The sequence below is a fragment of the Triplophysa dalaica genome, chromosome 17 (assembly GCF_015846415.1).
Source record: "Triplophysa dalaica isolate WHDGS20190420 chromosome 17, ASM1584641v1, whole genome shotgun sequence".
NCBI classification, from domain to species: domain Eukaryota; kingdom Metazoa; phylum Chordata; class Actinopteri; order Cypriniformes; family Nemacheilidae; genus Triplophysa; species Triplophysa dalaica.
In genome coordinates, this window is record NC_079558.1 from 15207327 (window position 1) to 15220780 (window position 13454).

The following is a 13454-nucleotide window of genomic DNA, read 5'->3' on the forward strand; positions in this document are numbered from 1 at the left end:
TGGGCAACGTTAACATTATTTCGGTGCCGTTTCAGGGAACACTGGCAGGGCAATGTCCGATTTGTTACATGATGTGCATTTGTGTGATATGATTACATTAATGATAACAGTTAACAAACTGACTGGAACTACTTGAGCATTAAATGATTTTAATGCACACATTCAAGCCAATCAGAATAGAGTATTCAGACAGATCATGGTATAATGAAATTTATTTACATTAAAATACTACTACAAATAGAATTTTATGTAACAGCAGGGAGCACTTTTAAAGCAATTGTTTGCTAAACAATGTTACATCTCTTTTTACATCATTAAGGTATACAAAAAAGGGACAATATCATTTGTGATTTCCAGATATATAGCCCCATATGTTGAACTCCAAATGGCTGTGTTATTGAATGACATTACACTACCTGTAGCGGATCTCTGTCTCTTTCAGAGACCACTATATTAATTGCATGACCAAGTTTTGCAGCCAGTTTCTCTTTAAACACAACCAGGTAGCCTCTTTCACTGTTGCTATGGTCACTGAGAATCACACTTGTGCCTTTGGCAACAGCATCTAGAACCTCATGATGGGACATCTCACCTATCCCAGAGAGGAAAAAGTTAGGGCAAATTTTACGGTTTAAAAAAACCCTATAATGGTCTTCACATATATGTTGTAACAGCGGTTATTGCAAGAAATGTAATAAACTGAAATTTTTAAATATACAAAAATGTGTACTCTGAGATATACCTGTAATAAAAAGGTCTGCCTTCACACACTCTAAGACGGAAGCTCCAGACCCTGCACATACCGCGACTGTCTTCACCAGAGAGTCTAGAACATCAAATAATTGCAGTATAAATGCTCAATTCTCTCTTTGGCTCTTTCAAATCGCACCCTTTGTATTTCAAACACCATCTTTCAATATCCCACCTAATGTTTTCTGGTTCCCCAGAGCCAGTCTCAAGTGGGGTAAGCCAAGGTGAGTCTTCATTTTCTGAACTGCTGCAGCAACAGACACTGGCTCATCCAGAACATTAAGTCGTCCTTGACCACAGTCTATCAATGGAGGCTAGGTTCAAACCATAAGCGAAACTGGTTTAACACATTTTTTCATTTACAAAATTTAAATCGGAAGAAAATGTCAAAGAATGCAATAACAGAAGAGTTGTCACAAATGCTAAATGGCTTCATAGACAAATAAGTTACAGATAAATTACCTGTTGGACTTGTGTAATGTTTAGAGATTTGCTGGCATGTAGATTTGAAAGCAAAGTCTCCACAACAGCAGTTAGCGCTGAGCTTGCACAGGTTAGGACCACCTGCTGCCCTCCAACCTGATTTCTGAGAGCAAAATGATAAAAATGTAAATGTAAATTAAGTTTTTAATGCAATATCGCTCTAATGGGAGTGATTCAACAGTGTTTCATGCATTCTGACTTCTTTACAATGTTAAACATACTGGCTCTTCATGCTTGACATGGTCAACTTGTCAAAAAACGAGTTGGACATATGACTTAGTATTTTTGTGCTCAATACCAGCGTTCATGTAGGTTTCAAAAAAAATTATTCAAACATGAAAATCCATTTTGTAACAACTTTTCTTAGTCCCTTATTGGACAATTCTCTGGGAAAAGCATGCCCACGCGTCAACCCGCCGGAGAAGAGAAAAAGAGCACGCCCACACGTCAACCACAGCGGGAGAAAGAGCATGCTATTTTTTTTGCAATGAAATAATCCTTCCTGTTTATTTTATACTGCTACAGGAATATGATTTTCGTCCTTAAATCATTCTACATGTTATTTAATACCTATAGTACAATTTGATTGGGTGTGCGCTGTAAATTAATCCTACATGTTTCTTTTATGCTGGTAGGATAATCTGAAAGGCTATTTACGCTGTTAATTTATTTTGTGTTTATTTTAAGATGGTAGGACTATCTGACAGGGTATTTTGCATTGTAAAATCATCCTACCTGTTTACTTTGTCGATGGGGTTTAGATTATATTAAGTTTTGCCCTGCGGTAGGAAAATCTGATAGGGTAGGACAAATCTAAAAAACAGCGAAACATTCAACTGAGAAAACAAACAGCGTTCTCAAAATTCTGTCACTGTTACTAACTACCTAGGCTTATGAAAATTAACGTTTTGTTTATATTTTATTATATCTTTTCAAGTGACAACCCTGAAGAAATTACACCTCTACATGACCAAGAGGGTTAAGGCATGGGTGGAAAATAATGGTGGCCAAACAAAATATTGACACTTTGTGCCCAATTTGGACATTTTTACTTAGGGGTGTACCCACTTTTGTTGCCAGCGGTTAAGATATTAAAGGCTGTGTCGAGTGATTTTGTGGGGACAGCAAATTTACACTGTTATACAAGTTGTACACTCACTACTTTACATTGTAGCAGAGTGTCATTTCGTCAGTTTTGTCACATGAAAACATATAATAAAATATTTACTAAAATGTGAGAGGTTTACTCACTTCTGTGAGATACCATATAGATATAAGTCATGTTTGAAGGGAGGGTATGTCAAATGCAGTATGAAAAAAAAATAACATTAATGTTTAGCATGTCTACAAAACCATACTTACTTTACTGTAGATAACTGAAAGGATTCATTGCCCTCTATACGTTTGATCTGCTCCAAAAGGCCATCGAGTTCTCCCTCATTCAAGATTGAGAATTCAAGTCTGTGTTTTTGTTGGGTGCTAGTGTAAGCTTGACTTAATACTGATGTTTGCCCACTTCCTGCAAAAAGAGAGAGTTAAGTGAGCAAGCACTTCTTTATACTTCATAACTAACCCACACTTAAGTCTAAAACATGTTCTCTTACCCATTCCTCCAACTAGCCAATCATTAACTCCACCTATTACGCTATCCCATGAGGTGTGTGGAGAGAAAATGGCAATGCCGCCCTCTAGTGCTCTGACAGCCAACTGCTGCTTCCAGTCCTTTTGAATCAAGCGCTTGAACGGTCGAAAAAGTGGTGGGTGGTATGAGATAATCAGATCGCAATTCATCATCACAGCTTCATCCATGACAGCCATTGTTAGGTCATTAGTCAACATGATTGTTTTGACTGGACGTGGTTTGCTGGGCTCCACCAACAGGCCAACATTATCCCACGACTCAGCCAATGACAGTGGAGCAAGCTGCTCTAGAACATCAAGCACGGCCTTTAAATCCATTTCTACAGCCGGATGGGTAAAATAAGAAAAGTATCGAATAACTTTATCAGACCTGAGCAAAGACAAATGGGATCGAACAGAGTGTTCGGAAAACGGGAAAGAACACTGTTCCAAAGGAGATGCGAGAAAGGAATGAGAAGAAAGGGGGAAGGAGCAGTGATGCGAAAAAGGAAGCTTTACACTGCGATAAAACCTGTTGGTTTTAAAGATGCTACAGCTAAGGTTGAGGCAGCTGAATTTAACGAGTCTTCCAGAAAGATTCCTACTTCCACCGAACATGAGCAAAGGAAAAGCTGTGAAAAAAATGAATGAACATTAACAACACTTCCACAAATTTTAAGTATAAATAGAACCATGCATAAGAGCCCACCCCTCTCACAAAGTTTACTGGCATGGTTGTCATTTAATTTTAATTATTACATCTCTTTAATTTAGAACGTTTCATTTAAACACATTTGTTTAGTAAGTCATGCTTAGCCCAGAAATATACCATGTATTTTGATACCACTTTTCTATAAATGTTCTATACTGTTTATTGTCTTTCCTGCTTTATATTCTGCAAGAACTGTGAATTATTCATATAATTTTGATTTAAAATCAAATTTGTTGTGGAATTATTTTTGTTGACAGTGCTTTGCAAATAGGTTTGAATTAAATGTGCAATTCTATACTGGTCTCAAAGTGATTACAACTGCTTGTTTTCGCTCAAAAGGGTACAATGAGCAATAACATTATATTTACCCCTGGAACAGCAGTAAAACGTCTCTTTAAACTTTGAAGATTTTGAAGTTGAGTCTCTAATGTCCTAATGTACCTCTACAACTTCAAAACATTCATTTGTTATGCTACTCTGTTGTGTCACCCTTAGATTTTCACTTTGTCTCTGAAGGGATTCCGCCGAGATACACTGATACACTAAAGTACTGAAGTTATATGTATGCTGGACACATGTTGGCTGCTCTTTTGTCTATATCTAAAACATCCCGTCTTTTTTTTCTCTTAATGTGGATCTTGCACTGCCACCTTCGGGCGAGCTACAGCGCTTTAGAGCAGCTAAAGATAATCTATCTAAAACACAAATGATCGCTACGGCTTTTCACAAAAAATAAGCTAAAGAAAAAGAGTCAAATGGCTAGAATAAAACTCACTGCAAATCTTGCCTGCCAGTCTGCAGAGTACGGAAGTAACGCAGCTGCACAACGTAACATCCGGCGAAACTATTCGCATGGATTTCTGGTTATTGTAGTTTTTTCAGTTACGTCCCAATCGCGAATTTGATTGGTCGAAAGATGTTAAGTTTTTTGGAGGATCTACTGACAGAAATGCAATATAATATACATAACTATGTGTTCGGAGGTGTATAAAGACCTTACATAAAGAAGCATTATGTTTTTCTTACCTTAGAATGAGATATTTCTATCTACATTCAGCGCGGGTCCCCTTGCATGGAATGTTGTTGACCTGTCGTCGCCTTAGAATTGTAAAGTTCTATCTGCGTTTAGAGGAGTTTTGAGGTATTGCGTTTTTGCACTTCATATATCAAAAATTATATTTGGAACAAATCTCTTTTATGTGTGAAAAAGACAAAGATCATAAAATGTACAAAAGCAACATTTTCTTTTTAAATGGGGATTTTTGGAACAGGTCAAACTCAGATAGAACTATATGAGTCTATGTAAACACAGATATTAGGAAGCTAGAACTACGGGCTATTGTTTATAAATATAAAAGTATAAAATAGTTTGTACTGATCTCCTTGACAAGAGTGTCGATAAAATAGTCAATCTTGAGGTTTCTTATAAAGATTGATTAGATTTGCACTGTTTCCTCAGATATTCCCAATGTCACTGAGGAGAGAGGCTGCACGACAAAAAAAGAAAGCTGATCCTGATTGGTCCTCTTGTAACATTTCGACTTTATTCTCGAAATCTTGGATTTTATTTTATTTTTATTTTCGTAGTAATGTTGCTATTAGAGCATAAATAATACCTCCAAAATGATAAAGCTCAAAGTGCAGTTTAGCTTTCTCTGTTGTGCATGTGAATGTTTCAATGTAGATCTATAAGCAAGATTAAATATATACAATATAACATTGGGATGTAATAATGGTAAACGAATGTATGAAAAACATATGCATACATACTGTTAATGTAATTTATGTTACGTTCTGTATTATTACCTGACAATTCAATTCAAAAAGACTGATTAATGCTCTCTCTCTAACACTTCCCAAACAAAATGTTACTTTGTTACATCTTCAAATCACATTTAAACAGAAATGCCATGTTTATTTTATATAGAGAATATGTCATTTCACTAAATGCATCCTTGAATCCTTCCCCCGCAACAGTTGTGGAGTTAAAACACGGGGTAAAGGATGAAGATGCACAAATGAAAAAAAAAAGAATTGCCATTTAAATAAGGTTTATAAACAACATTTTCTCAGAAAAACTTTAAGTGCCACATAATTGTCATTTTCATCCAAAGTACATAAAGTTAAAGGAATATGTTTAAAAATCTATTTTTACAAACCAAAGGTACTTTGTTTGACCTGCTATGTGGAAGCTAAAGTACTGTATCATGAATAAGAAAGAGGGACATATTTATGAGGATAAAACATCCTGTCATGGATATTTCAAGGATAAACCTAAATTATGGCGAAAGGCCATCATCATTGCATAATTTTCTATATCCCTCTTATCTTTTTAAAATGAAAGAATTATTTGTCATCTCTCATTCCAGCTGCTCTGTTCACTCCTTATATCATTTGGTGAAATACATCTATACGCTGCTTACTGAAACTCATCTTATGTATTGTCTATAAACATACCACAATAAAACCATAAGTTACATAAGGTTTAGCAAAACACTTTTAGGGCATGCATCATGACCTTGGCACTGGACAGTATGATAAGCATAAGAACTGTAGCAGGACTGCAGATGTGCCCTGCAATATTGACAGCACAGAAAAAATTGGAAGTTTGTTTACTTTGTGTAATTGATGGTCTAAGCCCTCCAGTCCCAGCTGTCACCCAAATCCAGCACTGCTTTCATCATGCAGCTGTATACAGGAGGAGGCAGAATCTTTTTTTTGGTCAAATCTAGCTCTTCCAGGGCTGTTACTGAGGATGAATTTCCTTAGTATTTTAATTTAAACAGATTAGTTTCCTCTGGCAATCAAAAAAAAAGTTCTCAAGTCTTATACAACTTCCAAGTCAGACCTTTTCATCACTCGTAAAGAAGTGCTGGAGTACTTTTTGAGGTCAAGTTCTGAAGAAATCATTATCATTTAAATGAGAAACCATGCTTTTATTATGCACATTATCCCTTTAAGCTTAGATACAATCTCTCTCTCTCTCTCTCTCTCTCTCTCTCTCTCATTAGAGTTTGATCCAGGACCATTTAAGAATTTGGAGTGTTTTATAATCAAACAGCATCCTCTGTTTTAACTGTCACAAGTTCCTTCATATTAGGGATGCTCCGATACAGTTTTTAAGGCCGAGTATGAGTACCGATATTTTTTATTTGTATTTGCCAATAGGCATGCTTGTACCTGTAATTTTTTGTGAGGTGGCAATTTTCCAAGCACTACACACAGAAACTAATAGAAAAAGAATGCTTCTTTATTATAAACAACTCCGCCTAAAACACATTATGAAAAAAGACATAATTTTACAGTATGTGCTTGTCACAAACTTTCAAAGCACAAATTTCAGTCAGTTCTGTCAGGTATGTCACGTGCGGTATCGGTCTTTGGTGTGGGTGCTTGCTAATTTATTTGCTATTTTTTTTAATACATATGACTGTTAAAATTTTAAATTGTTGGTTTACCTTATTCTTTATTTTTATTTGGGGTCTAAAAGTATTGGCATCACCAGTGAAAATGCTTTGATGACTGATGCCGGATTATTGGAGCATGTACTCCATGAAAGTCAGTGTGAAATGCTGTTCATAACAAATTTTACCTCCAAAATTATTTTTATCTATTAATTTCTGTATAATCTGAATTGTCTGAAAAATAACTTTCCCACATTCAAAATGTGTATTATCTTAAATAAATATTTTTAAAGACAGAACAATAAAAACAATTTTTTTTAGAAAGTCTGCATTTTTTCCTGCAATTCAGATGTTTCTCATTTTGTTTATACTCAAAATTTTCCAGTTTTCCTCACTCCATCGTCCTTCCATTATCCCCTTTTAATCTTTCAAAGGAAGTTTCTTGTGGATGTGATTTTGTGTCTTCACCATCTGCTCTTGGCAGCAGCCCAGTACAAAGATTACACCGCCTCTTTTGTTTAATACTGAGAAATATCAGATTAATAGAGATTTATAGTTACTGGAAGCATTCGGGATCTTTATCTTTATCTCTAGTCTGTTTAGTCGCGCAGATGTTCCCAACCCTAGTCCTCTGCCACCCTCCTCCCATAATGTTTTAGGTATCTCCCAAGATGAAAAAGCAAATTCAAATCATCAGCTAGTTAGTGTGTTAATTAGGGAGATTAATTAACACACTAACCAACGTTCAGAGCAGATCTGACAAGTAAAATCAATTGTTCTATATGAGGAGGGTAGACCCGAGGACCAGGGATGTTTCCTAATATGCTTTCTTCAGTGGCCTTGTGTCCTCCTGTTCTCGCTCTATATCATCAATAACCGTAAAAGTCTGGTTACAATGCTCAAGAACACAAGAACAGAGAACGCTTTGAAGTACCCGGATGTGTTCTCTGTATCAAGGATGCATCATATGCAGCCTTGCGCGCCTACACTATCTGCTTGGAGTTGCAGAAGTTACTGCGGCTTGTCCATCCAAGTTCATTCTTCAAGGCTGCCTCGCAAGACTGGTCTCCACAAAAACACAAAAACACAAGTCAATCAGTTGCATTCTTTATTATTGAGAAACGGCCCAGGGTTTGTGAGACGTTAGGCTTGTTCTACTTAATGCGGCACGGCAACAATCTGCAGCCGCCTGACAACAGCAATTAATTCTTATTAGACAACTTGTCCGACTTAGATCACATGTGCCAATAAAGTACAGAGATGCTGCATGTTTGTGCCACATGACATACTACCTATCATTTCTCGAGCAAAAAGTAGTTTTACTGGACCAACACAACCAGCGGAGACACAGTATTTATATGCACACTACTACAAACACACAAACCCCCTTAGACAAAGTTTATTAAAAATACTTTTTAGATAAAAACAGTTTAGAGTTTCTTTATAGCGCAACATTACCACCCACTGACCTGGCATGCATTAAACATTGTTACTTTTCAATTTTTTTATTGTGTAAACGTACTCTCTGTGTCAAATAAAAACATAACTAATGTAATTGTTTAATAATTTTGCAGTTTATTCATTTGCAAATATCTTTAAAAAACATTTAAAATACAGATTTTGTAATCCGACTGGGTAAATTAATAGAATACAACACATAATGAAACACCACAAAAAAGCTTAGTATTGCAATGAGAGTTTTGCATATGGCGTGAGAAGACTGTATTCATTTTCTACTATTTATGTGCATTTTTGTATTTTTATGCATAATATATGCAGGTGTGCGTTTTGCATGTTTTATATATCTGCATGGTAAACATGATCTTCTCAGCAGTTTGACAACATCCTCACAAATTCTGCAAAAAAGCATAAAAACATGATCCCAACTTCAACCATATACACTGTCAGCTGTTCCATTTGTGCAGTAAATGTTAAGAGTATATGCTTTAGGAGTATTACTTATCGTTCATTTGAAATGTTCAAATTTCTCACCTTCAAAGTCTACTGTCCCATCCCCATTGTTGTCTGCCTCTCTGACCACAGCATCAATCTCTCTTTGGTTCATATGCTCTCCCAGTAGTTTACTCATAGCACACCTCAGCTCCTCTGTAGTGATTTCTCCATCACCATCCATATCAAACTGTAGATGAGGGGAAATTAGAATGTGTTGCGAGACATAACTGTTCTTCGTGTAACGTGTGTGGTGTTGAATTTAGTTCATGTAGTTCAGGTGATGTACAGTAAATCTTGTATGTGCGGGATATAAGAATCAGCTGTGATTTGAAGATTATTTAGAGCCAAAATCTAATCCGTCCGCTTGATACACAAAGAAAATTTTAAACAATTCATAAGTTGATTTATTTGTTTTCTCACCTCTTTGAAAGCATCTCGTAGTTCCTTTACACCAATCATCCCAGCTGTTTCAGCCAATAGCTTTGGAGCCATCAACTCTACAAAGTCTTCAAAGTCTACTCTCCCTCCTACTGAAAGAAATACTTTATTATTATCAAAGCTTTTATTCCATCAATTTTTTGACGGATGTTTTGTTTGCTGTTTCTATTTTATTCAATTTTGATATTCTTGCATAGTGTACAGATCCCAAAGATATCCAGAAACCGTTCAAATGTCTAATTATAATAATAATAAACCTGCATGATTTCATGATTTACCATTTATACCACTTACAGTTCATGTTAATGTTCTGGCCCAACTCTATCAGTTCCATCTCAGTTGGCATGTATCCCATGGTCCTCATCAGGTTTCCCAGGTCCTTACAGCTTATTAGTCCATCCTTATCCTTATCAAACTCATTAAATGCCTCTCTCAGCTCTAATACAAAGAGTGCACAAATATTTCACAGTTATCATCAAGGCATAAGACAATATTAACATACATTAATCAGATAGAGTCACAAACCATAAGATGCTAATGCAAGTATGGAATAGCTATTTATGTAGTTTATGATTAAGGGGAAAATTGTAATAAAATACTAACTGTCCCTATGCTGTTAAATATTTCACAGCAATGTTTTCTTCATAACAAAAATAAATTGTTATTTTTTTTAAAGAATAATAATAATTATTTATTACAAATCATTTAAACCTGAAAACCAAATTGCAATGTTACACCCTGTCTGAAACGCCACGACAAAAAAGCCCATTAGAACCCATTAAAATTTAACATTTAAAATGTTTCATTCTGGATGAGGTGTAACGGAACATGACAAGCCTATTTAGAACAAGGCATTTGTCCTGTTGTGTTGCGCCATGTGTCTAGTGTAGACAGGATGTTACTTTAAAAAAACCTTTTTGAAAAAAAAAATGATATGCCATAAATTCAGGACAAAAATATCTAAGACTCTGCATTTTTGGGTCATTTGTGTATATTTTGTATACTTAAGTTTGGTTCATTTGTGACAAAGACCCTGTTAATGCCATTGTATAAAAAAATATTTGGACCCAACAGTATAATTGTTGCAAATTATAGCAAAGCTTTGACTGTTAAACAGTAATATGCACATATCAGATGGTAATACAACTGACAGGTTGTATTTACCTTCAATTTCATCATCTGCCAATTCTCTGTCCTGCAAAACCAAAATGACAGGCAGGTTAAGCCGCTTAAAAATGCATGAGGCCCCAGTCTTTATTCAGATTGTTTTATATAATCTTAAAATCCTATTCTACCTGTCTGGCCCCTGTTTTGATAACAGAATAGTGCACTGCAATACTGTATATCCCATTAAGAAGCCAACACTCAATAGTACGTTCGTCCTTTTTTCAGATGAATTAGAGGATTATCGGCTGAATCTGACTCTGGCTTTACTGTGATCACAGATTATGCCCCACCTGATTTACTGGGGCTGGAACGATTATCTTTCTTTTAAATCAGGCTAAAAACCAAGCCACACCAATACAAATAAAACATCTATTACTATTAACTTTCTTATTGCATTACAATTCACTTTCCCCAAAAATTTTGACATTTGTTAAAAACAACAAACACATAATTATAATTGTACAGTAAAATATATTATATTTTTTGCAATAATCATAAATATTGTAAATTGACTGTTTTTCAAATAGTACAAAAGTACAAGAAAACATCTTAATCAATCCTTATACTTACAATTTTGCCTCCTCGTATGAAGATGCATGCAGTCATATTTGTAATTTAGCTGACTGGAGTGCTATAAGTGAAATGCGTCTGTCCTGAGCTGGAAGGAAACAAGGATTTAAACTATTTAAATGTATTGCACATTATGGTGCAATTATTATTGTGTGGACCATATAATTGCTTTTCATGTTAAAAGCTATTTTAAAAAGTTATTTCTTACCCTTTTCTGTTCTCAGTCCACAGTCAGAGTGAAATGTTACTGGCAGTCAATTGTTAGTGAGGTGACCTTCTTCCTCATGAAGTCTGATTTGACTGACTGTGCTTATCAGAGCTTTTGATGTAGTGTATAAAACTGAAGGAGGAGGGGTCAAGCTGACATTAATTCTGCAAACCATTATATTATTAACAACCAGACTAGAATTAAGTAATTGAACCACTGACTAAGTTGTTAACATACACTACCAACCTGGGGAAACTATAAAAGGTATGATTTCCTGGAAAAATAAATAATTGGACCCAGGCTATGGAATAGTCTTCCTTTGGGTGAAAGCCGGAAATTCTGTCTACAAGTTAAAAACTAAGTTGAAATCATACTTTCTTACTTGGACTTTTAAATCTTGTATGTAAATTGTATTGGTTGATTTTATCAGTATTCTTTCTTCTTCCTTGTATTTTATTTTAATTGTATAGCACTATGGTCAACTTCTGTTGTGTTTATTAATAAGACAGTTTATAGTTAGGACAGACTATAGGGACAAACTTCCATTGATCGAGAAAATGACACAATATTAAGAGTCTGGAGTATAAAGATTTGAATGAGCTCAATGAGATTTTTTTGTCTTATGGAATACATACATGAAATTTCATTTTATTAAACATAAAAATACATTCCTCATTTTGTTTCTGGGGCTTAGGTCACGTCTGCAGTTTATCAACATGTACAGTTATAACATTATGAAAATTATTTAGCCTAATTCTAAACATAAAGCTGATTTGTACCAATATATTAATCACAGAAAACAGATGACATTAGATTTACATTCACATTTAGTCACTGCAAATTAGGTTAACAATAGAAACAATTGTAACAACAAAGGACAAGAAAAAGTGCAGCAAAAACTGGTCTCATACAGTCTATTACCATATAAAAAGCTAAGGATTTTTGATAAGGATAGAAATCCGAGAAAAGAAATAGAGTACATTGCATAAATACGTCATCAGCTTCATAAAATTATATCGTTTTTTGCAGCAAACATGTGATCTGATCTTAATGGTGTGTGTGTACAGAAAGTTAAACTGTCTACATCATCACTGTTACATAATTGCATGAATTCAAATAGTTCCCCAGAGTCACAAATCTGTTTGCATAAGGGATTAAGTATGACGCCTTGGCCTTTGACAACTTAATACTGAATGTTTTATATATTTATTTATTTACTGTTTTTTCAGAAGGAAGTCAGCCAGAAATTGTTACATAATGGAAGGCAGGGGGGAGAAAATATGAGAAGGTAATAGACAGGACTAAAAAGAAAAATTAATCAGATTAATAAAAGATAAACAGATGTTTTACTTTAGGAGGGTTTATGAAACTAACACCAGCAAACAGACATATTACAGAGAACGAAGGTGCAGGATTCCAACTGAACTTTCAACATATTTATCCAAAAATCCCGAAGAGTACAGCACGGGTATATTCCAAGATGACAATGCCAGGAAGCTAATCAAAATGATGCCACAGCGAATGCGTGCCGTAATCAAAGTTTAAAGTGGTCAAACAAAATGACTTTTTTGGACGGGCAGTGTATTTTATCAATTGTATTATTCCTTTTGATCACTGAGGATCCTCAAACTTTGGAGGTTTCCGCCTGGCATGGTGTAAATGAACCTTATCCAAAGTGGACCTTTCTCTCCTTTCGGCGGTGCCATGATTCCCACCAGAATTGGCTGGCGGTACCCATTTTCACATGGGGTGTTGGAGGGTGTGTTCCAACAACTAGATCGCAATTAAAAGATAAAAGACAAATTAATGGTTAGTAAAAATGATGTCTTTCATCATTACACGCCCTCATATTATTCCAATAACCTCCTCTTCTTCGTATATGCATCTCTGGGACCTTGTTACCACATCAAGACAGCTCCAGCTATAGAGCTTGTTAATCCATGTCACACCACTTTGAATGTTGCGCCATCGTTGGAGGATGGCTGCTAGTGCGTTCAATGCAGTGTTTTGTTTTTCTTGCTTGATAGGAAAAATAACTATGGTAGGTCGATCTTGCTGTACTAAAAACTGCAATAGCATTACGCAGAGTCATTCAGGAAAATCCCATGGTTCTTTCACTTTCGCATATATCAAACAAAACAAGTAATGG

The 13454-nt window shown here is 35.4% G+C and overlaps 2 protein-coding genes across 3 annotated transcripts; both read right to left on the reverse strand.

Moving 5' to 3' along the window:
* Positions 1-407: 407 nt before the first annotated feature.
* On the reverse strand, positions 408-4397 carry nif3l1 (NIF3 NGG1 interacting factor 3-like 1 (S. cerevisiae)). 2 transcript variants are annotated; one of them, XM_056772202.1, is made up of 7 exons: positions 4341-4397; positions 2838-3485; positions 2596-2752; positions 1213-1336; positions 926-1064; positions 743-826; positions 408-592 (listed from the first exon to the last, which is right to left on the reverse strand). In XM_056772202.1, exons 2-7 carry the CDS (start codon positions 3469-3471, stop codon positions 408-410), a joined length of 1323 nt encoding a protein of 440 aa, XP_056628180.1. In that variant the 5' UTR covers positions 3472-3485; positions 4341-4397. The 2 variants fall into 2 exon arrangements, with proteins under 2 accessions (XP_056628180.1, XP_056628179.1); XM_056772201.1 differs by lacking the exon at positions 4341-4397 and adding an exon at positions 3934-4326.
* A 4399-nt stretch (positions 4398-8796) lies between these two features.
* Positions 8797-11133, reverse strand: cabp5a (calcium binding protein 5a). Its single transcript, XM_056772064.1, has 6 exons — positions 11098-11133; positions 10525-10555; positions 9655-9798; positions 9343-9452; positions 8962-9109; positions 8797-8825 (listed from the first exon to the last, which is right to left on the reverse strand). Exons 1-6 carry the CDS (start codon positions 11131-11133, stop codon positions 8797-8799), a joined length of 498 nt encoding a protein of 165 aa, XP_056628042.1.
* Positions 11134-13454: the final 2321 nt, after the last annotated feature.